General features: G+C 45.5%; 1 protein-coding gene across 1 annotated transcript in view; it reads left to right on the top strand.

The window, feature by feature from the left end:
* The first annotated feature begins 280 nt into the window (after positions 1–280).
* The window catches only part of CCDC187 (coiled-coil domain containing 187), a 72,329-nt gene continuing 46,264 nt past the window's right edge, over positions 281–26,345 (top strand). The window contains exons 1-12 of the mRNA XM_044993098.1: positions 281–335; positions 1,168–1,211; positions 3,831–3,924; positions 5,231–5,300; positions 6,117–6,745; positions 9,160–9,279; positions 10,931–11,029; positions 16,074–16,202; positions 16,835–17,574; positions 18,019–18,113; positions 19,027–19,688; positions 20,615–20,714. Of these exons, the coding sequence (XP_044849033.1) occupies positions 281–335; positions 1,168–1,211; positions 3,831–3,924; positions 5,231–5,300; positions 6,117–6,745; positions 9,160–9,279; positions 10,931–11,029; positions 16,074–16,202; positions 16,835–17,574; positions 18,019–18,113; positions 19,027–19,688; positions 20,615–20,714 (2,837 nt within the window). The remainder of the gene's footprint in view (positions 336–1,167; positions 1,212–3,830; positions 3,925–5,230; positions 5,301–6,116; positions 6,746–9,159; positions 9,280–10,930; positions 11,030–16,073; positions 16,203–16,834; positions 17,575–18,018; positions 18,114–19,026; positions 19,689–20,614; positions 20,715–26,345) is intronic.

Consider the following 26,345-nt stretch of genomic DNA (forward strand, 5'->3'; position numbering starts at 1 on the left):
CCCTCTGTACCTTAACTTTCCCATCTGTGAAATGGGGGCACTTGCATCCCTCACAAAGCATCGAGAGGATTAATCAAAACTGTCATTGTTTGCAAACACCACAGAGGTCTTCAACGTGTTCTTTAAATGCTAAGTGTTGTTACTGATGGTCAGCAATTGTAAACAAGGGACATTTTTTTTAAGCATATCCAAAGCATAGAAGCGTTATCAATTGTCATCAAGGACTAGCACGGTCTTGTGAATATTCCAGAGGTGGACCCCAGCTAATCAAACTTGCAGCATGGCTTTAAAAGTGGACTGCAGAGTTGCAGCCGAAGAATCAACCCCGCTAGCAGGTAATTGGCTTATGAATTTCCAGTGCCCGTATAGGGTAACAGTGAAAGACAGGTCTATTTTTATTTTAAACCAAAGATTTTTACTTAAAAGAAGCCTGTGATGTTTAGTTACCATGACTAAATATTTACTAGATAAAGACAGAGATTGGGTGACATAAAAAGTGATTTAAGAAATCTATTTTTAAATCCTTCTTATTGTTTCACCCTCTCCATTGGGGTTGTGTCTTCATTGCAAAAGATAGGTGTGGTTTTGTACTGAGCTCGCTTTCCCAGGGTAAAATCCGAGTGGAGTCAAGGCACTGAAGTGTCTACCTTGATGTAACTAGGCAAGAGCACCCCCGAGTGCGTGTGGTTGGAAGGGAAGGGGTGGAATGTTGACCTTACTTCCGCACAGAGTTGTTGTTTTTTTAATTAATTTACTTTTTTAGTAATTGGATGCAAGGCCTGATCTTGCAAATCTGCTTTCACACAGGTAGCCCAGTGGGCATTAAAGTGAAGTTCAACCCAACAGGAATGAGGGTGGCAAACTCAGCTCAGTTTTTACACAGCCAAAATTCCCCATTGACATGGGTGGAAGTTTTGCTGAGTAAGCATTTCACACGCTGGCCCAGGGAGCATCAGCTCAGCTGAACTAAAGTACGTTTAAAAGAAAGAAAAGAAATAACCCAGCAGCTACCATTATCCTATATGCACCGAGGACACAATTCAGTGATCCAAGAATTCTACAGATGCAACAGTCAGTCATAAACTGTACTTGAGGGGAGACAAGCTCTTTTAGGGGCGGGTGTTCCTGTGTGCTGTCACATCACTGGCATCTTTATTCTTTTCCCAGATGTGGCCTTGGCATGGAAGAGTCTTCACAAAGCCAAAGAAGTGGTAAGTGAGGTTTGTAGCACTGTGACTCTTAAGGAAAGTGCCTCTGGTTACATTAAGTTTTGCCTAAATGGTGGCTGAAATCCTGACGCCACTGACTTCACTGAGGCTGGGCTTTCACCCTATATCTCCAGCTCTGTCCTCTTTTGCTATTATGGTAATAATCAGAGGCGATGTGTGGGGGAGAGTGGGTGCATGCATATGGGTCACGTGCCCCACCCCAGAATTGCTGCTTGGCATGTCCTGAGCATGCTCAGTAACATCTGCTGAAGCCACTGCCCTCACTCTGCTCCCGCACTATCGGCAGGTACAGGTCGCCTGCTAGGGTTGCCAGTTTTGGTTGGATGTATTCCTGGAGGTTTCATCACATGACATACTCTTTAATTAAAGATTAATCTTTAATTCCTGGAGACTCCAGGGCAATCCTGGAGGTTTGGCAACCTGACTCGTCTCTGGCAATAGTGAAGTATGATATTAATAGGTTAGGCCCAGATCCTGCACACACTTCTACATATGTTTAACTCTAGTGCCATTGACTTCTCTGAAAAAATAATGAGGAATCCTTGTGGCACCTTAGAGACGAACAAATTTATTTGGGCCTAAGCTTTCGTGGGCTAGAAACCACTTCATCAGATGCTGATAGAGACTAACACGGCTACCCCTCTGAAAGCTGACTTCTCTGAGACTACTCTCGCTTGGGTAAAGTTATGCATCTGGATACATGTTTGCAGGATCACTGGTATCATAGATTCATAGATTCTAGGGCTGGAAGGGACCTCGAGAGGTCATCGAGTCCAGTCCCCTGCCCTCATGGCAGGACCAAATACTGTCTAGACCATCCCTGATAGACATTTATCTAACCTACTCTTAAATATCTCCAGAGATGGAGATTCTACAACCTCCCTAGGCAGTTTATTCCAGTGTTTAACCACCCTGACAGTTAGGAACTTTTTCCTAATGTCCAACCTAAACCTCCCTTGCTGCAGTTTAAGCCCATTGCTTCTTGTTCTATCCTTAGAGGCTAAGGTGAACAAGTTTTCTCCCTCCTCCTGATGACACCCTTTTAGATACCTGAAAACTGCTCTCATGTCCCCTCTCAGTCTTCTCTTTTCCAAACTAAACAAACCCAGTTCTTTCAGCCTTCCTTCATAGGTCATGTTCTCTAGACCTTTAATCATTCTTGTTGCTCTTCTCTGGACCCTCTCCAATTTCTCCACATCTTTCTTGAAATGCGGTGCCCAGAACTGGACACAATACTCCAGTTGAGGCCTGACCAGCGCAGAGTACGGCAGAAGAATGGCTTCTCGTATCTTGCTCACAACACACCTGTTAATGCAGCCCAGAATCATGTTTGCTTTTTTTGCAACAGCATCACACTGTTTACTCATATTTAGCTTGTGGTCTATTATAACCCCTACATCCCTTTCTGCTGTACTCCTTCCTAGACACTCTCTTCCCATTCTGTATGCGTGAAACTGATTGTTCCTTCCTAAGTGGAGCACTTTGCATTAGTCTTTATTAAACTTCATCCTGTTTTCCTCAGACCATTTCTCCAATTTGTCCAGATCGTTTTGAATTATGACCCTATCCTCCACAGCAGCTGCAATCCCTCCCAGTTTGGTATCATTGAAAACTTAATAAGCGTACTTTCTATGCCAATATCTACGTCGTTGATGAAGATATTGAACAGAGCCAGTCCCAAAGCAGACCCGTGCGGAACCCTACTTGTTATACCTTTCCAGCAGGTTTGGGAACCATTAATAACTACTCTCTGAGCACGGTTACTCAGCCAGTTATCCACCCACCTTATAGTAGCTCCATCTAAGTTGTATTTGCCTAGTTTATTGATAAGAATCTCATGCGAGACCGTATCAAATGCCTTACTAAAGCCTAGCTATATCACATCCACCGCTTCTCCCTTATCCACAAGACTCATTATCCTATCAAAGAAAGCTATCAGATTGGTTTGACATAATTTGTTCTTTACAAATCCATGCTGGCTAGTCCCTATCACCTTACCACCTTCCAAGTGTTTGCAGATGATTTCCTTAATTACTTAAACTAATTGGTCTGTAGTTCCCTGAGTTGTTTTTATTTCCCTTTTTATAGATGGGCACTATATTTGCCCTTTTCCAGTCTTCTGGAATATCTCCTGTTTCCCATGATTTTCCAAAGATAATAGCTAGAGGCTCAGATACCTCCTCTATTAGCTCCTTGAGTATTCTAGGATGCATTTCATCAGGCCCTGGTGTTTACTGTGTTGGCTGCCATAGGGCTATTCCTGATTCACACATTCCTAAACCAGATTAGAACTGGGTTTAGCATTATACCCAGATGTAGACACACTCTTTCCTTAACCTATGTATTAGATAATTTTAACATTAGCTTTAAGGCCTACCAGTGTAGATAATGGAGAGAGGTGTTTCTGTCTCTTATCTTTAGTCAACTGCATTCCTTCCAACTGTAGAAAATACCAAAAGTAACATGCCTAGACATGCCACTGTTTACACACAGAGTAGCTGGGAGGAAAAAAATAATCAGAGAAGCAACATATGCCAGCAAAAGGCTACCAGAGAAATACAGCCTATGTCTCTTTTGAAAGGGAAATTTGCCTTTTTACAGTTACAGAGGATTGAAAACAAATTTGACCATGAAGATCGGAATTATGCCAAAGCTCAGAAAGCCAGGAAAAAGCTACAATGCGAAAGGAACCCCGGTGAGTTCTGATTTACTGGAGAAACAATGCTGGGATTGATTGGCTGATTGTCTGCAGCAGGAGGGGAAAACAAAGGGGAAAGCTACACTGCTCTTAATGAGAAAGAACTAACTGGAGGGGGGCTGTAGCTAAGGAGGTGAAATGTAAGGTGCAGGGAGTCTGTGGAGTTAAGGCACAGGCTGGGGTATGGTGTTAATCTCAAACAGCGATATCGAGAGAAAAACTACCGGGGACTCGTCTCCATTAGGATTTTACAGCAGGACAGTTATCTCTGTGTCAATACACACTTTTATTGCAGCAAAGACAGTCTTTAAAATAATTCTCTAAAAGCCAAAAGAGGCTAAGGAAGGAAGCAGGGAGTGTCACCAGATCACTGATGAAAACCAAGTGACAAGAACTCAGTTTGTTGGTTTTATTTTCACATTCACAACTGTGAGTTTATTGGCAGCAAAACATTGAAGGTGATGACTCTACTGGATGCTATTTCTTCCTAAAGCACCAGGGCACTGCCCCATTCTCAAGGTGACAGCTTAATTCCTAGGCTCTTGTCTTGTTAATGGGAAAAGCAAGAGAGGCTTATGGAGCCGGTCTGTTACAAGGGAATGGATGCTTTGCCTTGCTGACTGCTTTTGAAGAGGAATTTCCTTTCTTTTCCAGCAAGAGTTACCATTAGACAGGCGAAATGAGGATTCAAATTCAGTCCTGGGGTTTAACTAACACCAGGGTTCTGAGACTTTCCATCACTGGCTGCAGCATTAAAGCCCAGAAGTTCATTGAACACAGTGTGACAGCAATGGAGGGCAAGATGCACGCTCCATTGAAACAGTGACAGTCCTCGTCCCTAAGGCCCAGGTCCTGCATCCGGATCTATGAGGGCAGACCCTACTCCACACAGAGCCCTGCTGATGTCAATGGGCTTCACAGGGGCCCCTCTGCACTGATCTAGGGGACTGAGAAAGCCGCCAAGGAAAGGCTCAGTCGGAACGGGCGAGGAGAGTGAACTAGGGGCGCAAACATTCCCTACAAACAACAGATTATATGCCTGAGTCCACTATTTGCCATTATTTGCCAAAACACCAAAGAGCAAAGCCAGAAACAGCCCTGTCCAGAACCAAAGGCTGGGCCAAGTCCAGGGATTTGTTACGGTCTATTCCTCACGGATGAAACTGTATCGGTGTGTTTAAAGGGCCAGATCTGGTTTTGACAAAGCTCCCACTAAAGCCTGTTGTGCTCTCTTCAGCCAAACTTAAATATTAATTCAAGAAAACCCTCAGACTCCCATTGATTTGGTTGTGTTATGCTACAGACAGTAACAGAGGCCAAGAGGAACCCGTTTCAAATGAAATCAAGACTGAGGAGAGCTGTCTATCCTGCAGGTATGTTACACCCAATATCTGCTTCTCAGGCTGAGTGTGGCTAATTAATACAGATTTTGAAAGTGTTTTCGGGCCCTTGGATGCAGACACCTGTAAGGAGCAAAAGTCTCTTAAGCTCAAAACTTTAGTTTTTTTTTTTAAGCTACTAAATTGTTTCACCCTAGGAAATCTCACCAGCAAGGCCAGTGGTATGCTGAGCCACTGTGCTGATTTACTAGAGCATCTTCCTGACGAGCCTACCTGAATAATCTAACTCTGTTTTATAATAATCCCACCCTCCTCTGCCTTTTTTTGGGGGGGAGCGGGGGAAGGGTAGATTCTCCCACTGCTCCTTGCTTTCTTTGATTTGCCAGTATTGAACTTAGCGATAGATATGCACTACTGCCTTCTTCTGGAAGGAGCCATAACTGTTCAGTGTGTCAGAGACCCAACACTTCTCATAGCTAATGGTGAAATTCCCCTTTTTCTCAAGTGGTAGGGATTTGTGCACTGGGTTAGGTGGACTGGGTATTCTCTCTGTTGTCACCATGAAGTGAGTGAGTGTTGCCAGGAGGTCACAGCAGTGACCTCTGGGATTCTATTGCTGGCTCTGCCACAAACTTGCTGTGATCTGGGGCAAGTCCCTGATCTGCTGTGCCTCAGTTTCCCCCTCTGTTATATGGATGAATGAGGATTATTGTGAGGCTCTGAGATCCTCCACTGGAGGGGGTGATAGAAGCTCAAATTAGTGTTGAAGTAAGAAACGTAATTAGCAGCTTGAGCATTCAGTTCCCCAGAGTTTGGTGCATTCAGGCTCTTTTTCTTCTCTCTAAACAGGGGAAATTGTGCAAGTGTTTCTCCTGCTTGGCCAGAGAACTGGTCCTTTGAGAGCCAGGCTGTGAGGAATGAGTCAGCGAGAATGATGCATCTGCCTTGCAGCAGGGAGCCAACCTCTTCAACATGCAGCCCTGGCAGAATGGATGTCCAAGGCGGCAGAGCTGCAGCTGGCACTCAGTCCGCTCCAGAGACACTAAGCGTACTGGGGAGGAGGGGCAGTTTTAGTGACCAGGTAAACACAGGCAAGAAGAGCCCCACAGGACAGATGGAGGGAGCTCCCCGCTCCCCACAGCATCTGCCCTCTTCCCCTGAGGACAGCAAGCGAGCTGCCCCCTGTGCAGTCTGGAGCCACACTCCCCTGGGCCCATCAGCCCTGCCTGCCATGCGCCCCCTTTTCCCCTGCAATAGTCCCAGTGCTCAGAAGCAGCAGGGACTGAGGAGAAGATCACCCGGCAACAAGCTAGAGCGACTCAGAGAGAGAATTCGGGAGCAGAAGCAGCGACACCAACGCCTGAGTCAGGAAGCGAAGCAGCCCAGTGCCAGCTACGCCAGGGAACTGCTGCCTGGAGGGCCCCTGAAGAGGAAGGTTCGCAAAGTGGCCTGTGCTCCTCCAGCCCCAGTTTACAGAGGTCAGTGCCAGTCTCGTGCCTACTGGGTGCTGCCTGAGAAGAGGCCCTTGCTGTGCTGGGCGGCAGCCTGCAAGGCCCAGCACCTGCTAGAATAGAAGCTTCCCCCTTCCCAGCCTTGTTTCTAGCGCTGGGAATGGGGGTGGGGCCCGGGATGCCAGACTTTAGAACGGGGATAGTTACCAAAAAGGTCAATTCATGGTGGTGTTTTACATTGTAGTTGTTTTTTCTCTCTCCCCTTGAGCCCTGCGCTTTCGGTCTCCTGGTAACGAAGGTTTACAGGCCTCACAGGCACAGGGATCCAAGAAATGGACCCAGGAGCAATGACATATTAGAGTTATCCGCATTTGTTCAGGATAACTGCATAATTAACCCCCTGGCTTCCACACCGTCCCATCACACCCCTTCATGTACTCCATTGTATATACCTTCCTTCCCCTCTCCTCCCCTCCGCCAGCTGAAACGGCCACCTGCCCATTAATCCACCTGTGAGCTTTACTTTCCAACGTGCCCAAGACTCTATGTAGCTTTGAGTGGTCAGGACTTAAATCAAGAACCTGCCACAAAAATGTTTCCTTCTTTCCCCCCACAAAACCAGAATCCTCCTTCCACCAGCTTCACGCAGTGGAGGGCCACCATTGACTCATTGGCCCTTCGCTTTCACAGCTTTGCTCGCAGGTAGACATAAGAGAACTTGCTTAGGTAGTTGCCTCTTTTGGGTGGCCTGGTGGATAGAGCACTGGAAAGGGGCTCAGGAGAACTGGATTCTATTCCTGGTAGGGTGACCAGATGTCCCGATTTTATAGGCACAGTCCCGATTTTTGGAGCTTTTTCTTACATAGGCAGGGGCGGCTCTAGGGATTTTGCCACCCCAAGCAGGCTGCCTCCGGCGGTTTGCATGCGGAGGGTCCGCTGGTCCCGTGGCTTCAGTGGAGGTCCTGCAGGAGGTCCTCCGAAGCCACGGGACCAGCGGACCCTCCGCAGGCAAACCCCCGAGGGCAGCCTGCCTGCCGCCCTTGCGGCGCCGGCAGAGCGCCCCCCGCGGCTTGCCGCCCCAAGCACGCGCTTGGTGTGCTGGGGCCTGTAGCCGCCCCTGTACATAGGCACCTATTACCCCCCACCCCATCCTGATTTTTCACACTTGCTGTCTGGTCACCCTAATTCCTGGGTGACTGCTTTGCTGGGTGACCTGGAACAAGTCACTTCTCTGCTCCTCAGTTTCCCTGTCTGTAAAATGGGAATAATGATACTGACTTCCTGTGTGAAGTGCTTTAAGATCGGTGGATGATGAGTGCTAGACATGAGCTAGGTGTTACTAAGAAATAATAGAGGAAGGGTCAGTCCATTTTATTGTTCTTTTGACTTGTCAGCCTGGAGGATCCACTCTGCCTTCCCTGTGAACGATATCAATCTTTGTCAGATACACATGGAAAGAGACTCCTGCCGTGCATGAGAATTGGTAGGACAGCAGCGTGGAGGGGGCATCACAGAGGAGTTAAAACAGAAGCTGTGCGGTTCAGAACGCACCACTGAGGATGTAACAGCTTGTTCAGCAGAACTAGAATGGTTATGAAAGCAAATTTTAGCAGCAAAGCTGGGACAAGGGAGCCTAACTTGGCCTTAGAGGATTGTACACCGTTAATTGTCACTCTGCTTTGGAGTGATTTAAGATGTCAGGTTTCTGCAAGTGAATGATGGCCCAGACTCAGCAGCAAGGATGCTTGTGTGTTTAGATTAGCCTGCCAGCCTGGCTGCTGTTTCGGATGATGGGGAATATTGAGGTTACATCAGAATATAGAAGACAGGCTGAAAAACTAAGCATGTCAACCAGTCTTATTCATACACTAATAATGCTTTCCCATTGCTAATGCAACCCAACAATTAATTCTGTTTGGTCAATTATCCCTGTGCACTCTCATAGGATTTAGAGTCCCAGCCCCACTGGCAGTCACTGGTGTTCCCAGAGAGCTTTTCCCAGAAATAGCTGTTTACATTGTGGTGCTGTTCAGTGGCCAGCATGAAGTGAAGTGCTGGGTCTCAGTCCAGTTCCCTGTAGACAAGTATCAGCATCACAAAAACCAAGCCCTGCAACTGACACCAATTGCCCTCTCTGTTGGGAACCTAATCTACACAGGGGCCAAACCCAGGATCTTTACCGAGCCTGCATTAAACAGAATTTAAACCAGTCCAGACTGATATAGTTTAAAACACAGTTTGATCACTCATTGACAAGACCAAGCGAGATTGAAACTAAGTCGTGAAACCACGTTGCCACCCCAGGACCAGGTCAGATATGAGCTGGAATTGGTTTTGATAAGTATGCGTCTACTTTTAACTACATGAACACATTGTTATTGGCCAACAGCCCTTGTGTGTCTCACTGTAGAGTGACTGTTTTTAATTTTCCATTTGTTTAGGTTTTAGTGCTGTAAAACTGAAGGTTGCTCATTCTTCTGCGGATGAGGAGACTGGAATATCAGAATCTGAAGAAGTGGCCACCACCAGACAAAGTGGGGATTATAAAAACACGAGTCCAGGTTAGTGCTGCTAATAGCACAACGGACTATTTGCTAAAGGGGATTTTGCATGCATGAGATATCAATTCTGCAAATGAAACTTTGGGCTGAATATCCAAAGAATCTTTCCACTAGTCAGAGGTAATAGTCCTCCCAAAGAAAGGGGTGGAATCCTCCTTACTTGGGTCATTTAAAATTAGAGCAGCTGAAGAAGAGAGGAAGGATCGTCTAGTGGTTAGGGTGCCAGCCTGGAACTCAGATGATGTGGGCTCAATTGTCTGCTCTATCAGAGATTCCTGTGTGATGTAGTCGCTCTGTGCCTCAGTTTCCCATCTGGACAATGGACAATAGCACTGCCCTACCTCACAGGGGTGTTGCGAGGATAAATACATAGAGCACTGTGAGGTGCTCACTCTAGTCATGGGGGTTGTGGTTGCACGTGCTCGCCCTTGGAGCACCCCCTTGAAGCGGTGTGGGGTATTGCCGCTATCTTCCATGTTTCCCGCCTGCCTTTAACTCCAGGTCTTCTGTGGTGCAGCCCGGTGACCAAGTTACAAAGCTCAAACCCCTTCTGGGGTCTCCCAAACAAGTCCAAAGGAATCAGGATAATTCTTCTGCCCCCTTGAGCTACTGAAGTCCTCTCCTTGTACTTGCAAAACCTGCATCTCAGGGCTTCCCTGGCAGGAGCCTACCCTGCCCCTGTAGTGCACTGCCTCCATTATCTATCTCTGTCCCCTAGGCGTGGGCTCCTTGCAGCTAGAGAAACCGGTCTCCTCTGAAGTCTCTCCCCTCTCAACTGAGCTCCTTCAGTCTATTTACTGTGGCTTAGCTCTGCCTGGCAGCCAATTAGCTACTCACCTCCCCAGGTGCAGAGCATGACTAATTGGGTGAATTCACTAACCTTGCAGGCTAAGGGGTTAAGCCCCATCACAGGAATCATATAAGTACCTTAGATAGATAGATAAAGCAAAAGAAATCTTGGGGGCAGAGGCCCCAGCCAAAGCCAGGGTGACCTTAGTTCCATCTCTAGAATTCTATGAAAACAGATTCATGGAAAATGGCAGTGAGCGATTGGGTCCCTGCACTGCCACAAAGCCCTAGCGTGGACCCAGGGCAACGCAGAAGACATAGGTTTAGATCAGAGATCTTTCTTTTGTCCTCTGGTCTGGCAGCGTGCTCAGAAGCAGGGGGTGCTTTCACCACTCAGGAGGCCTCTCCAGCCAATTAAAGACGGTCATGAATAAGTTCAAAAGGGCTGGTCCTTACTCCTTGCCCAAAGGCAGGATGGCCTCAAGAAAAGGAAGGATAAAAGTGAAGTGATGCTAAAAAATGCCTGGGAGGGATCAGTGGACAGACTCCCTTTTTCTTCAGGGTGAATTGGATCGGGCTCCATCTTGCTTTCAACGTTGCAACTTGGTACTACATTATTTCTGAAGCATTCTTCTACAAAGCATGGCACAACAAAACAGTGAAAGGCAGCTAGTTATCGTTAGAACCTTAGGAATGCAGCTGGCAATAAAAAGACAGCTTGTGGAAACCTGCCACTAATTTGACTGTCTAAAGCCTATCTATGCTAATTTCACAGTGTTTGGTATATCAGCAAAAGGGGTCGTGTTTGCAATTTGATTGCATTTCTAAGCTCAGTCTTTTCTGTCTTTTCCGATGGGTCAAGACCAAAGAGACAGACGCATGACAAGCAGAAGTCAAAGGTCCAAGCAAGAACAGAGTTCATCCAAGTCTCCTGTCCCCAAGAAAACACTGAAAGAGAAAGGTAAAGAGGAAAATTATTTGGGCTGCCACAATGACAGGGATTAATAGGGGGGAGATGGACAAAGGTGCTTAAGAAAATGTCCAGCTGGCAAAATCTCATGTTGTTTATTTATATTGTACATTATACACATGAACTCCTGGGAACCACAGTCAAGGATCATGGTCCATTGGCCAAGGCACTCTGTAGACAAGTAACAAAGGCAGTGACATTACGGAACTGGTGGCCAAAACAGTCATCTAAGGGCAGGGGTGAAAATTTGGTGGGGGGAGGATGAGATAACAGCAATGAAATAAATTGGCAGAAAAGCAGAAGGCTCAGCTTCAGTGGCCTGTTGACAGGAAAGCCCTGTAGTCTAGTAGATAGACTGGACTCAGGACTGGGCTACTGGGGTGCCATCTTTGGGCTGAGAAGTAAAAGATTAGGAGCAGTTCTAGTCATTTGAAATCCCATGCGGGGGTTTGCAGGGATATTGGTTACACCCGGGGCCAAATTATGACACAGATAACTCCATTCTGCTTCCCCAAGAGTCCTTCTCTGGTTTCAGTGGGGTATGGTGTGAGTTATTTTCTCTTCTAAACTGTTGTATTGCCACACTGTTAAAATGGCTATCCTGCTGCACCCCGGAAGTGGCTGTATTTAAGTGAGGCGTGTTCTGTCAGGCCTGGTCTAAATTCAAAATTAGATTGACCTATCTACGGTGCTCAGAGCTGTGAAAAACGTCACACCCAGAGCCCCGTAGTTAGGTTGACCTAACCCCCAGTGTGAATGTGGATAGGTCGATGGAAGAATTCTTTGGTTGACCTAGCTACTGCCTCGGAATGATTGATCAACTATAGCAGCAGAAAAACCTCCTTCTGTCAACATAGGAAACATCTGCACTCTGGTGCTAGTGTGGCACAGCTGCAGTCCCGTAGCTGTGCTGCTGCAGCAGGGACACCCTCACAAGGGTATTTAGAGGTTTAGCTGCAAAGTGCTTTGAGACCCGTATGCAAAGTATTTCAAAGTATTATGACGACAATAAATATAGGCTGGGCTTTCCAAAGGCACCTGGGGAGGCTGAGCACTACATTTTCTTATGCTCCGTTGATAGTCCTGGCCATAGGACAATCCTTGCCATTTTTAGTAATACTTTGCATCCAAAGGGATTTGTGAGTCTTACTTCATTAGGGCTTGTAAAGTGTTTGGTGTTCCTTAAATCAAAGGTGCTGTAGAAGTGCAAAGGACCATCACCCCTGTTTTACAGGCTGGGAAACCGAAGTACAGAGAAAGTGGATGATTTATCCACTGTCTTGCTGCAAGTCAGTGTTAGAAGTGGGAGTCTTAATAACTACACCACACCCTCTCCTCATCTCTATTTCTAAGTACAACATTTTATTGTTGCGATCAAGCCACTTTGCCCATTTAATGCCACCCTTTTGGTTTGGAAACAGCTGCATTCAAACTCGTAGTACTTGATTGTAGTACTGCTGAAAAGGATCTGGGGGTGATAGTGGACCACAAACTGAGTATGAGTCATCAGTGTGATGCAGCTGCAAAAAAAGGTGAATAGGATGCTGGGGTGTATTCACAGGAGTGTTGTATGTAAAGACACGGGAAGTAACTGTCCCACTCTACTCAGCACTGGTGAGGCCCCAGCTGAAGTTTGGTGTCCAGTTCTGGGCATGACAATTTAGGAAGAATGGGAAGAAATTGGAAAGAGTCCAGAGGAGAGCAACGAAAATGATAAAAGCTTTAGAAAAACCTGACCTATGAGGAAACCTATGAGGAAAGGTTGACAAAACTGGGCATGTTTAGCCTTGAGAAAAGAAGACTGAGGGACAACCTGATATCAGTCTTCCCATGTGTTATATATTCTATAAAGAGGACAGTGATCAATTGTTCTCCATGTCTACAGAGGGCAGGACAAGAAGTAATGGGCTCAGTCTGCAGCAAGAGAAGATTTAGGTTAGCTAGAACTATAAGGACAGTTAAGCGCTGAAATAAGTTTCCAAAGGACTCCCCATCATTGCAAGCATTAAAAACAAGCTGGACAAAGCCCTGTCTGGGATGGTTTAGGTTTACTTGGTCCTGCCACAGTACACGGGGCTGGAATTGATGACGTCTGGAGGTCCCTTCCAGCCTGACAGTTCTAGGATTGTATGAAACTTTGTAGGAAACAAGCAAGGGGTACTGGATATGCAGAGTATTTAAAGCAGAGGTATTGAACACCATCAAGAGTATAAAGTATGTGACTTCAGAAAAATAAGCAAAAGGATCCCCCATCTAATGCTATGCAGATGAGGTTATGAATGTAGCAGCGTAGTGCATTCTGTTACCAAAGTGCTATTTAAAATGCATGAAATATAAAATAATTTTCTTCTCCCTCGGTTTTTTGTTTTAATGGATTGCTTGAAAAATGGCTTGATCTTCCTCAGAGACTGGGTCATAATAAGACCATGCTATATGAAACATTCATCATTGTAACTGCCAGTGTCAGGATGTCTTTATTGGCCATTAGTTTCTGTCAGTGAAGAAGCCAGGGCAGGGCTAAGAAGAGATGAATGAGGGGTCAGGGGTCAGAGGCAAAGTACTTGGGAATTTGATGAATTATAAATTTGCTGTAGTTAACAAAAAGTTAAGTCGCAATGGCTATAAAATATTCATCTGTTCATAGAAAGCAAAAAAAATATTGCAGAATATTTAAATTAAGATGGTTTCCCTCTGGGCAGGCATGTTCATCGGGGATTCAATCTGTTCTCAAATTTTGACACAAGTTTTTGTAGTTATTAAAAATTGTGCGGATTAAACAAAATAAAGATTTAATTGAAATTAGACAGCGCTGGGGGAGGGAAAAGTGCTTAGAGCCCTTTTTAGTTTTTGTCTGTTGCATTTAGAGAAACTCTAACAGATATTTAAGTTCTAAAACTGCATACTAACAACCACCACCTGCATTTATAATATGGCAAAACTATACAGAGAAATAGGCCAGAAAGTTGATTCATTCAAAATATCGAGTCTCAACCCCCTGGCTGTTGCTAGAGTTTGCAGGTACCACTTTGGGTGGTCAGGTCAGTAACTGGATTGGAGCCGTCCAGAGCAACTACAGGGTGCTGCAGGAAGTGATGTCAGTCATTCCGTGGGTGGTGCTCTTCCTGTCTCCCTAGCTCCATGGACTGCGACTTTGTGTTGAATGTCATGTTAGTTAAGCAGATTTGTTTTCTCACATGACCTAATTGTCTAGCAAAGATGAGCCCAGGAGTTAGTGGTGAACCCAATGCCGCAGAATGGCGCTAGGGGTTGCTGTGTGTATGTTGCAGATACAGGGCCAGAAGTTCAGCTGGTGTAGATGGGCGTAGCTCCATTGAATTCAACAGAGCTGTGCCCAGTTATGCTGCCCCAGTATCTTGCAGTTGACATTTAAACAGGATAGCTGAGTATGCTAGTATAAACCCTTAACCAGCCAATCTCCCAAAAGGTCGCTTTAATAACGGGCCAGATTTATTTAGTGGAATTTAAAAAGACAGCTAGGCTCCTCCTGCCTCCCACTGAAAGCTAGTGGGAGTTAGATCCTAACTCCCTTAGGGGATGTCTACACATGGGGCCGGGATGTGATTCCCAGCCTGAGGAGAAATACTCACTGTAGCTGCGGCAGCATGAGGGGCTAGCCGCCCCAAGTACATGCCTCTGGTGTCAAATGTCCCCAGGGTGGCTAGCCTCTCTCACTGCTTGCTCCATCGCAGCTACCCTCTACTTTTAATACGCTAGCTCGATGAGAGCTAGTGGGAGCAGTTCTCCTCCAGCCGGGAATCACATCCCAGCTCAAAGCACACATGGATCCGTGGATGCTTTAGCTTTTTGCATCTTGGCACCCATCTGCATCTTTAGTTGCCTTTGTAAATCTGGCCCAGTGTCTATTTCACCTTAACAGAATTATCCCTTTCAAACCTCTTCATAACGTTGTTAAAAACCTTTGTCCATGGAAAACTTCAGGGGGTTTTGGCATGTGGAAAAAATACATCTGTTTAGCCAACTTCACACTCTGCTGATGAGATGTTTGGTATAAATACATAATTATGCCAGTGGGAGTATTGGCATCCCGTGAATATAATCTGAAATTATGAAGTAAAACTTTGATAAATGTTGTATATTATGTGACACCACGTATTAAGGAAGAATTATTCATTTGTGCCTCATGCTGTATCATTTATTTTTGCATTATCCACAGCCTCTCATGCTGTATGGCTCATTGATTCTTCTATACTGTATCCTGCTGATCCCTACCTGTTTAAAAATAAATTAGTTTACTCTAGTGAGGTTGAAATAATCAAAAATAAAATCATGTTCCCATTAAAAAACCTACGGTTCCCACCTCTGAGGTACAAAAAATGGGGCATCTGGGATGATCCTAAGAACTTACAACTGGACAGCTGGAAGCATCTACTGAGCACCCTTACAAATTTCCCCAGAGAGCTGCCCCCCAAAAACCACTGACTCAGGGAAAGCCAGGACAGGTGGAAACGCTGTTAACACCCCCAACACCTTCTACAGCCCACTGTGTCCAAGCCCCTGCTGTGCCTGTCAATAGATATGGCTTGGGAAACTCACAGGCTTTTCTTTATCTAGCATCCTCAAGGATTCAGGGAGTCTCAGGTTTCAGCTAAATGCTTTTAACAGTCACAGGAACATGATGAAAAAAAATAGGATTCAATCTTGTATCTGGAGAACAGCGTAACTCTGTCAGTCCCCAGGTCTCTCTCTAGCCCACTTTCTCTTACGTGCCTGCAGTCTTCACAAGATGACACTAGGCCACTCTGTAAATGGACCCTAATAGGGAGTGTAGGTCGCAAATTTGAGAGGCCTTACATTTTTTTATAGCCTGATGAACTTCAAAATGCTGATGAAAAATTTTGACACGCTCTAACTGGAACCTGTTGTGCCCCCCTCCACACACACCAGCATCCCCAGTGGGATCCCTTTAACTTTCTCATAAATCGGTTTCAAGTGCCCTCCCCCCCCTTTTTTTTTTAAAAAGGAAGAAAACCCACATCTGTGTTTTGTTTTCCAGGATCCAAACTGATTGGTGCTTCTGCATGGCGAGAAGGTCAGAAGCTGGTGAAAAAGTTGCTTGGTCCACCTCCTAAATTTACAAAGCTGGGGAGCACATCTGAGGAGCAGAACCCTAAAAATGACTCTGGTAAAGTTACCTGTAACTTCTGGGTTGTAAGGAGAAAGGGAGAAATCCTGGTCTTTTATTTTGGTAAAGAACAAAAAAATAGTGGCTGAACACCCCTTCAGAAACTAGATGAAACAAATTGTTTCTTCAAGGTCGTTATGAGTGTCTGAGGTTAAAAAATGGTTACAAGTCCCCATCTCTTCACTAAACAACTCCATGGAACAATTACAATATCACCTGTTGGTAGTCAGCTGGCACAATGACTCCACAGTGGTTGCGGAGATGTGGCCAGTTGATGGTGTCATTATGTTTGACCCAAGACCTTAGATGGAGTTCTTATCTAAAGGGCCTTTTGATAAGGTGTCTGCAACTGCTCATGCGTATTAAATTGTTTTTACGTGGAAGGTCCATAATCCACAGATCATTCATATAGCTGAGCATTGCAATGTCAAAAAGAGCCTTATCCTACAGCGATTTTCAACCTGTGCTGAGATTTTACGGCTAAGTAACAAGCCCCAGCAAAGCCAGAGTTATAAATGCAAATGTAGACAGACTGTTAGCAAAAAGTATGCTTTGTGACTGACATGTTTGATACAGAAAAAGATACACCCCCAAAGTAATAAACTAACTGTTGCTTTAAAATGTTTTTGCAGAATCTTGTAAAGATTTTGTAGCAACCCCACAAATGGAACAAAGCTCTAGAGAAAATGGTGTTCCCGGTGGAGGTGATCACATGGTGAACAGCCCTCCTCATAAAAGCTGTCAGACTACACCCGGCAGTTCCATTGAAATTGCCAGCAATGCACTGACCAGAGATGCAAAGCAAATACTAAGGGATCTATATTTGCAAAACCAATCTTGTGAGGAATACAGAAGGACAAAGCTGCAGAAAGATACCACAACAGGAAAGGCAGAAGATTCAAAGCCATATCCAGAAACCAATCCTCCTTCAACTGAAATCAGCAGCATCACTCGCTCTGATTACAGCAGAGACAAGACCAGGTCCTCGTTAATGAAAGCTGGAATAGAGCCAAGAAATTGCCACGGAGGAAAAAGTGCATCTCTTCCAAGAAGTAAGGGCTCAAACAGCCCAGGACAGAAAGTGTCTGAGAAGGAAAATATTAAGAAGAGGGTAAACGTAGGGAAAGCCCATGCCTACAGCCCAGAAGAAGTGCATGAATTTATGCACAGAAAGGTTGAGGAAAGAAAGAAGAAAAACCTAGAAGAGAAAAAGTCTTTAAAGCAGGCCAGAGAAACAAGAGCTCAGAGGTTGCAAGAGTTGTACAGGAAACAGAAGGAAGCTTTTGCAAAGAAATCATGTTCTGGGGGGGCACAGGCTTTAAACAGGGGATCTGTTCCTGCAACACAACGTTCTCTGTATAAACTTGCCCAAGTAAGTACATAAAAGAAGATCAATGAACAAGGACGGTGATAGAGTGAAAAAAAAATCAAATCCTGATCCGCTGTAATGTGTTTGGAGGCAATTTTAAGTGTTTATATAAACTGAGTCATATCTGGGCAAATATAGGAATTCAAGTTCTAATGATGATGATCGCTGCATGGGTTATCGGTGGGGTTGGAACCCTTGATCTTTAGATGCAAAAGTATAAGCTTCCACTACTGTACTTGAGCTGAAGGAATAGCTTAATTACTTGGCCTCTGCAGTAGACTCTTATCTGATTATGTAGGCCAGCTATTAGACGAGGTGAAGACCAAGCTCACGAAAGCTCATGCTAAAATAAATTTGTTAGTCTTTAAGGTGCCACAAGTACTCCTGTTTTTTTTATTGTTCCATAGTTATTTAGCAATTACATTAATTGTTATTCTTTCCTTTCAGGAACAGACAATGAAAAGGAGCCTGGAAAGGAATTTTATGGAGTGGGTGCATAAAACATCATGTGCATTATTGAGAAGTGAGGAGCAGGGAAGCAGGTATTAAATGAGCCATCGAGATACAAAAGTGCATCTCTTAAGCCCTTTCTCTAGCATGTCCTGGAGATTTGTCATAAGTGCTCTGTTTTAAACTGTAATGAATAAGGTCACTGGTTACTCAGCAACAAGAAAGGACTTCGAGGCTGATGTACCAGGTGCTGTCAGTTCCCATATTAAAATCTGCCTCATCACATATTAGTACAAGTGCAGTGGTTGAAGTAGGGCACTGGGAGCCAGGAGTCCTGGGTTTCATGGTCTGAAACTAACTTAATGTGTCTGTGGGAGAAAATGGCCTAATCTCTGTGCCTCGGTTTACCAGCCTGTCAAAGGATGATAGTGATACTTCACAGGGAGGTCATGAGGCCTAACTAATTATTGCTTGTAAAGCATTGTGAGATCTTCCCCAGAAAAGCCCCGGTGTGATTTGTTTTGCTGGTAGGTTTGGTCTCAATCTCTGTTATAAGAATATTTCATTTCAAATTAGAGTTTTGTAGAAAAAACCAAACCCAGTGCAACCACGATGGTACTTTGCCCAGTGCATGGGTTGGTTCGATTAATCAGTGACTGGGTTATAAACACAGCATGAGAATCATGCCGTCTAGGTATAGGCCAATATTTCAGCCTGGTTTTATGCTTCATATTATTAAAGACTTTAATTCTACAGCATTTACTAGACAAGCCTCTGAAGCTCTGTCCTAGATGTTAGCACCTCACTCTACATCTTCAGTCCTGGATTTGTCAAGCATTTTCTAATCTATAAGCATCAATCTCTCTCTCTCGCTCTCTGTCTCATGAGCTGCCTTATTCTGTGTCTGGTCTCTTTGTCTGGACACTTTGTCTGGTCTCCTCTAAAAATCAGCCTGACTTCTGTTACTTCCTGCACTGATGTGGGTCCCCCTTTGTATTTAAACAGTGACTTACATCCAAAGACAACTCAGCCACCTAAAGCAACAGAGACATTCGATTTTCCTTCTTCACTGGCATCTGAAAGTGGGTTCCTCAGCCCTTTGAACCTTAAAGACTTGGCAGTCAGCCCTTCTCCAGCTCACTATCTGCCTCCCCAGAGCTTTTTCCTTCCACTGAAAACTGCAAAATCTGACCTCAAGGCCTCAGCTTCTGAGGACACTTCCAGCCCCCCTCCATATAGAAATACACAGGATAGAGTGAAGGCCATTCACTCCCTAGCCAGGGAGCTTGGTGAGCGGATTGAGATGGCAACTGAAAGACTGAGGGGAACAAGCAGGCTACAAGACTCTAACGACAATGGAGGAGAGGAACATCTTCTTTTAGAACCTCCCAGTTGGTCTTCTCTACGGTCAAAGCCCAAGACACCTAAAAGTGAGGGAAACAGGACCATGAACATACAAACACTCCTGGGTGTTCAGAGTCCTAATGGCGTATGGATTTCATTGGACCATGCACAGGACAGCACTCTCGACTTGGGTAGCCCCGAAGGAGCAGAAGCCCAGGAAAGGAAGGAGCGGATACAGTCTGACACAGCCGCTGTTAGTGAGGCGTTCCCGTGGAGTTCCAATTCGGTGATGCATGGGAAAGCCCCGGAGGACGTGTGGAAAGGTAGAGCATGGTGACACAAGATGCAACAGGGTGACCGACATTAACACTGCGGGAGATTTTCAAAGGCATGAAATAGGAGTGAGCCACTCAGCTCCCGTTGACTTTCCCTGGTCTCTTTTGCCTTTGAAACTCACCCCTGTAGAAAACAGCAGAAACTGGCTAGACTTTAGGGCAATGTCCTGTTTGTACCAGTATGAAGTGAACATTTTACCATATTTAGTAGAGGCTGGGGCAGTCTGGATCACCAGCTCTGAACCCTTCAGACTCTGGGGAAGTTCTTCTCAGATCAGAACATCCCAGCTTGGGCCTAGCTCTCACGTTATGTTATTTGTTTGCATAGCTATAGGCTTAGCACTGATAATCCTCCCAGTGGAGTCCAAGGGGAGGGAGATGTCTGGCCACTGGATGCTTGGAGTACTCCAATACACCAAAATAAAGACCGTTCCTACCCTGCTGACAGAGAGGAGGGTTGGGTGCATAAGGAATTCCAGAGATGGGGATAAAATTAGATTTTCCAGCCTATCCATCAGGTGCTCTTCTTGTGCACATTGAGGAAGTTGTGAGACTGTGGGTGGGACTGGATTGAGAAGAAGTTCACTGTTTGGAAAACTGGGATAAGATTCTAACAGATTTATTCTCCTCTCTTTGCACTTCTGAAGCTACAGACTTGGGTTCTATTTCTGGCTCTGCCACTGGCCTGTGATGCCCTACCCCCACCTCATGCCTCAGTTTCCCCATTTGTGCAATGAGAATAATAATGCCGACCCACCTTCCTGAAGTACTTGGAGATCTTTGAATCAGGAGAGCTATACAAGAGCTAAGTGCTTGTACTTAAGTAGGGAGAGAAGAACAGATGCCAAAACTGGGACCCTTTCATTCCTGTGAAGAGTGTATTATTAAAAACCTTCATTTGTCTTTTTTCAAAGGTTTTACCGCAAAGAAGGAATCTGACATGGAAACGTGCCTATTGCAAGGAAAGCTGATAACCAGCATGGCCTCTTCATCTCCCAGATTCCTCACTAGAAGGTAAACAAATCTGGTTACGTTATTCTTTGCTAAATGCTTTGCCCACACATACAGTTAAAATAAATGGCACCAATTCAGGACGGAGTACGAGTGCTCTTTATTCCTTAGTCAGAGAACTGCCAAGTAGGCTGATTTTGACACAAGATAGACAGAAATAGGGAGCCCCCAATTTGTACAGATCAGGCAGATCAACAGGAAAATGTTGTCAACAGCCTTTCCAAGAGATGGCCCTAATCCACAAAGTTTGAATCTTGAGCAAAACTTCCCTGGAGTTTAGGGGGGATTGGGATCTGGGTTTCTCAATCTCTCTCCCCACCCCCACATCTTTTTCTGAAATGGCAACAATATCATCCCAATGCTCTGCGAGGTTTTTAGCTGTCCTGGAGAATGGAAAGGATTAGAGACCAGAAACTCAAAGCAAAACTCAGCTGTAGAGTTTGCCTGAATCCTATCAAGCCTGGGGTTGTGCAGAACTCAGCCCAGGAGTTAGGTTTGTACCACAAGGGTCTGTCTGCAGTTGGCTGAGGGGGTGAGTCTTAGCTCCCATCGAGCTAGCATGCTAAAAATAGAACACCACGGCTGTGGGATGGGCTAGCTACCCCAAGAGCTTATGTGAAGGTCTCTAGAGAATCACAGAAATGTAGGGCTAGACAGAAGCCCCAAGAGGCCATGGACTCCATCCCTCCCACTGAGGCAGGATTAAGAATACCTAGATCATCCCTGGAAGGTGTTTCTCCAACCCATATTTAAAGACCTCCCATGACAGGGATTCCACAGCCTCCCTAAGGGTATTTCTACACTGAAGTTAGCTACCCACAGCTGGGCCCGTGCCAGCTGACTTGGGCTAAGGGGCTGTTCCATTGCATCGTGGACGTTTGGGCTGGGGGAGCCCAACTTCTGCCTGAGTTTTGGGACTTGGGGTATGGAACAGCTTCCGTATGTGGAGAGATTAATACTGGGACTTTTCAGCTTGGAAAAGAAACAACTAAGGGGGGATATGGTTGAGGTCTATAAAGTCATGGCTGGTCTGGAGAAAGTAAATAAGGGAGTGTTATTTACTCCTTCTCATAACACAAGAACTAGGGGGCACCAAATAAAATCAGTAGGCAGCAGGTTTAAAACAAACAAAAGGAAGTATTTCTTGACAATGCACAGTCAACCTGTGGAACTCCTTGCCAGAGGATGTTGTGAAGGCCAAGGCTATAACAGGGTTCAAAAAAGAACTAGATAAGTTCATGGAGGATAGGTCCATCAATGGCTATTGGCAGGGATGGTGTCCCTAGCCTCTGTTTGCCAGAAGCTGGGAATGGGCGACAGGGGATGGATCACTTGATGATTCCCTGTTCTGTTCATTCCCTCTAAGGCACCTGGCATTGGCCGCTGTTGGAAGACAGGATACTGGGCTAGATGGACCTTCGGTCTGACCCAGTAGGGCCGTTCTAATGTTCTTATGTTCTCTTCCACCTTTCAGGGTCTAGAGCCTGGGCTCCAGCCCGAGCCCAAACCTCTACACCTCAGTTAAACGGCCCCTGAGCCCGAGCTCCATGAGCCCAGGTCAATTAGCATGGGCCAGCTGCAGGTTTTTAATTGCAGGGGAGACATACCTAAAGTGACTTTTTCCAGTGCTTAACTATCCTCAGCGTTAGAAAGTTTTTCCTAATATCTAACTGATATCTCCTTTGTTGCAAACTGAGCCAATTACCTCGTCATCCCCTCTGTGGACATGGAGAACAATTGATCACCTTATGTTCTGTAGCTAATACTAGCTCCACCGGATCAGGTGAATGAAGATCAGGCTAGAGAGAGCCTCCCTTATATACTAGCACGTCAGGCTACCTAGAAAGTGGTGGGTCCAATCTTGCAGGGTGCTGAGCACCTGTGTCTCTCATTGATTTCAATGGAGTTAGAGCACCCAACACCTTCCAGAAGGTATGGCAGGATTTGGCCCCACAAGACTATGATCTTCCCAGTACAATTCAGTGATTGCCCACTAGGGAGAGCTATTAATCTATTGAACCCTTCAGAGAGACTTTTCCCCGTTGGCTTTTCTACTCTCTTAGGTGTTAAAAAGCATTGTGAGCCAGGCTGTCTAAATTAAATTATAGAAGGAAGATCCGTTGTTTCCGGGCCAACCTCTGAGGAGAGACAACACTTTGTGTTCTCGGAGGCCTCACTGTTCAAATCAGGCACTTCCCATGTGTACTTCGCAGAAATGTGTCAGCTCTTTACGTAGTTGAATGGTGCAGATGGAGGGCCCTATGGTGTTAAGAAGCCGGCTTCCTTGGGGGACTATTTATGCCTTTTCTCCCCAGCATGTTTCCTTACGTTTGCTTTTGAGCCACACACAAAACACTTTGATTACATGAAGGACTTTCATAAACTTGCAGAGGCACCAAAATTCCAGAGTGCAGATTGGGGCAACTAAAATGATTAGGGGTTTGGAATGGGTCCCATATGAGGAGAGACTGAAGAAGCTAGGACTTTTCAGCTTGGAAAAGAGGAGACTAAGGGGGGATATGATAGAGGTATATAAAATCATGAGTGGTGTGGAAAAATGAAGAAGGAAAAGTTATTTACTTGTTCCCATAATATAAGAACTCGGGTCCACCAAATGAAATTAATGGGCAGCAGGTTTAAAACAAATAAAAGGAAGTTCTTCACACAACTTCCTGCCTGAGGAGGTCGTGAAGGCTAGGACTATAACAGTGTTTAAAAGAGAACTGGATAAATTCATGGAGGTTAAGTCCGTTAATGGCTATTAGCCAGGATGGGTAAGGAATGGTGTCCCTAGCCTCTGTTTGTCAGAGGGTGGAGATGGATGGCAGGAGAGAGATCACTTGATCATTACCTGTTAGGTTCACTCCCTCTGGGGCACCTGGCATTGGCCACTATCGGTAGGCACGATATTGGGCTGGATGGACCTTTGGTCTGACCCAGTACGGCCGTTCTTATTTTCTGTTCTTATCCCAGTGTAGCTAGTTACCGCAGCACACTTTGTAGTGGGGAACACACATCAGACCCGAGCTTGCAGCCTGTGGTTCTGATCCTGAGAGGTAATGAGCACTCACAACTTCCCAGCTCCTCTTATGTGCAGTGCCAGGCTTACAATGGTGCCAGACCCAGGCTCAAAAGCGGCTCGGACCGGGCCTGCTCCACTTGTGCTGCACCCGGATCGCTCCGGGGATCAACCCCCCATGTCATGTTCCATTGCCCCCCTGGGGGCCCACAAATATGTTTGGCATTGGGCCCACAAAAGATTAATCCAGCCCTGCTTATGTGTGCATAACACCAGCTAAAATCAATGGGAATTTTGCAGGCAAAAGGGAAATTCATTGTTTAAAAATCCCTCATCAGAAATCCCTGAAAATACTAAGCCCAACTGTCGGAGTTACAGTCCTAACCTTAACTCACCTTCTCCTAGATTTAGGAAAACTTTAATGCCAAGGTGAATGTTAAGGTCTAGAGTGCATCCATGTCAGATGCTGATGGATCTCTGCTTATTGACCAGTCTCTGTACTCTTAAGCCAAGCTTCTGTTTGGTAGGTACAGAAGAACGAATGCTGAAAGCTCTGGAGTTGAAATTAACAGCGGCCCCAGTCCTGTGAGGTGCTGAGCGCTCTCAACTCCAAATGATTGGGGTGGGATTTTTCCAGTGTCTTATGGGGCTAGATGTCCAACTCCCATTGAAATCCCAGCCTCCACCACCTGGCAGGATTGGAGCCAATGGGTCTTCCTGATCCAGGCAAAACTCCTACTCACGTTAAATAATTGTGTCAAGTGTCACAAACCATTGATTTCCTCATGGTGATTCCTACTAGAATGTACGATGATCTCCGAAGGGGATGGGGAGGGAATGGGGGCATCCTGAACAACGTACTATGATTTTTCTACTCTTGTGCCACGCACCAGAGCCATGCATTGTTTACCATGCGTCATGCTTACTTCTATAAATTAACTTCTGTCTAAAGACATTTTTAGGGTATTATTTATCCCAAAGATGTTTAGAAAAGTAATAGGCAGATCTTCCGTCCCTCACCCCCTCCTCTTCCACAGAACACACAGTGGTATAACATATGGCATTGACAGAAGTAGACTAAATTGATTATCTTTATGAGTACCTAGTTAAATCTCTACTGATCTCCTTTTTGCAGAGGATTAGAGTGGTTTAGCCAATTGGATACTATAGATTCATTTACAGTAATTGTTTTCACTCACTTTACTCTTGAAGATTGGGAGAGTGGGGGAAGAGAGAAATTTTGATTTCTGTAGATTTAGCTTTGAGTGCATGTGTGTGTGCACACATTTGTGTGTGTGTATTATAACACACACAAACACACACACAAGTTTAATTAAAGAGGGAGTGTGGCGAGAATGGCAATTTTGGAAGCTACGCTATGAACATTTTTAATAAAGTTGATTAAATTAATGCGGACTCAAATTTTCCCTGTCAGCCTTACATGCAGTGCAGGTTTAATGCAGATGGTGGTACACAGAAAACTCCTGGCTTGTAGAATATATTCTATACAGTGAGAGCTATTTATATAAGGGCACTTCATTGTATTATCAGTAGGGCCCTACCAAATTCACGGTCCTTTTCGGTCAATTTTACGGTCATAGGATTTTTAAAATAGTAAATTTCATGATTGTAGCTATTTATATCTGAAATTTCATGGTGTTATAGTGGTAGGAGTCTTGCCCCAAAAAAGGAGTTGTGGGAGATCCCAAGGTTATTGTTGGGGGGGTCGCGGTACTGCCACCCTTACTTCTGTGCTGCTGCCTTCAGAGCTGGGCAGCCGGAGAGCGGCGGCCGCTGGCCAGGAACCCAGCTCTGAAGGCAGAGCCACCACCAGTAGCAGCGCAGAAGTAAGGGTGACATGGCCTGGTATTGCCACTCTTACTTCTGTGCTGCTGCTGGCGGGGCACTGCCTTCAGAGCTGGGTGCCTGGCTAACAGTCATCACTCTCCAGCCACCCAGCTCTGAAGGCAGCGCCCCACCAGCGGCAGCACAGAAGTAAGAGTGGCAATACTGAGACCTCCCTACAATAACTTTGTGACCCCTGCAACTCCCTTTTGGGTCAGGATCCCCAATTCGAGAAACGCTGGTCTCCCCGGTGAACTCTGTATAGTCTAGGGTAAAAGCACACAAAAGACCAGATTTCACATAGAGAAACCAGATTTCATGGTCTGTGATGTGTTTTTCGTGGCCATGCATTTGACAGGGCCCTAGTCATCAGTGTAGACTTAACTCCTCAATCCCCACAGGACAGAGCACTAACAAATATACCCCTGGATTGGCCAGGGATGGACCAGGAGAGCTAAATCTTAAAGGGGGAGGGATAACTCAGTGGTTTGAGCATTGGCCTGCTAAACCCAGGGTTATGAGTTCAATTCTTGAGGGGGCCATTTAGAGAACTGGGGTAAAAGTCTGTCAGGGGATTGGTCCTGCTCTGAGCAGGGGGTTGGACTAGATGACCTCCTGAGGTCCCTTCCAACCCTGATATTCTATGAATCTTGTCCCTAACTTGTAGTTCCCAGGAAAAGGGAAGGAGTTTGCATGGCTACAGCAGGGATCCTTGAACTGGAGGGAGGATCAGAGCTCCAAGTGCAGATTCAGCATTGCCTGAGGAAGTC

The sequence above is a fragment of the Mauremys mutica genome, chromosome 18, assembly GCF_020497125.1.
Source record: "Mauremys mutica isolate MM-2020 ecotype Southern chromosome 18, ASM2049712v1, whole genome shotgun sequence".
Taxonomy (NCBI): domain Eukaryota; kingdom Metazoa; phylum Chordata; order Testudines; family Geoemydidae; genus Mauremys; species Mauremys mutica.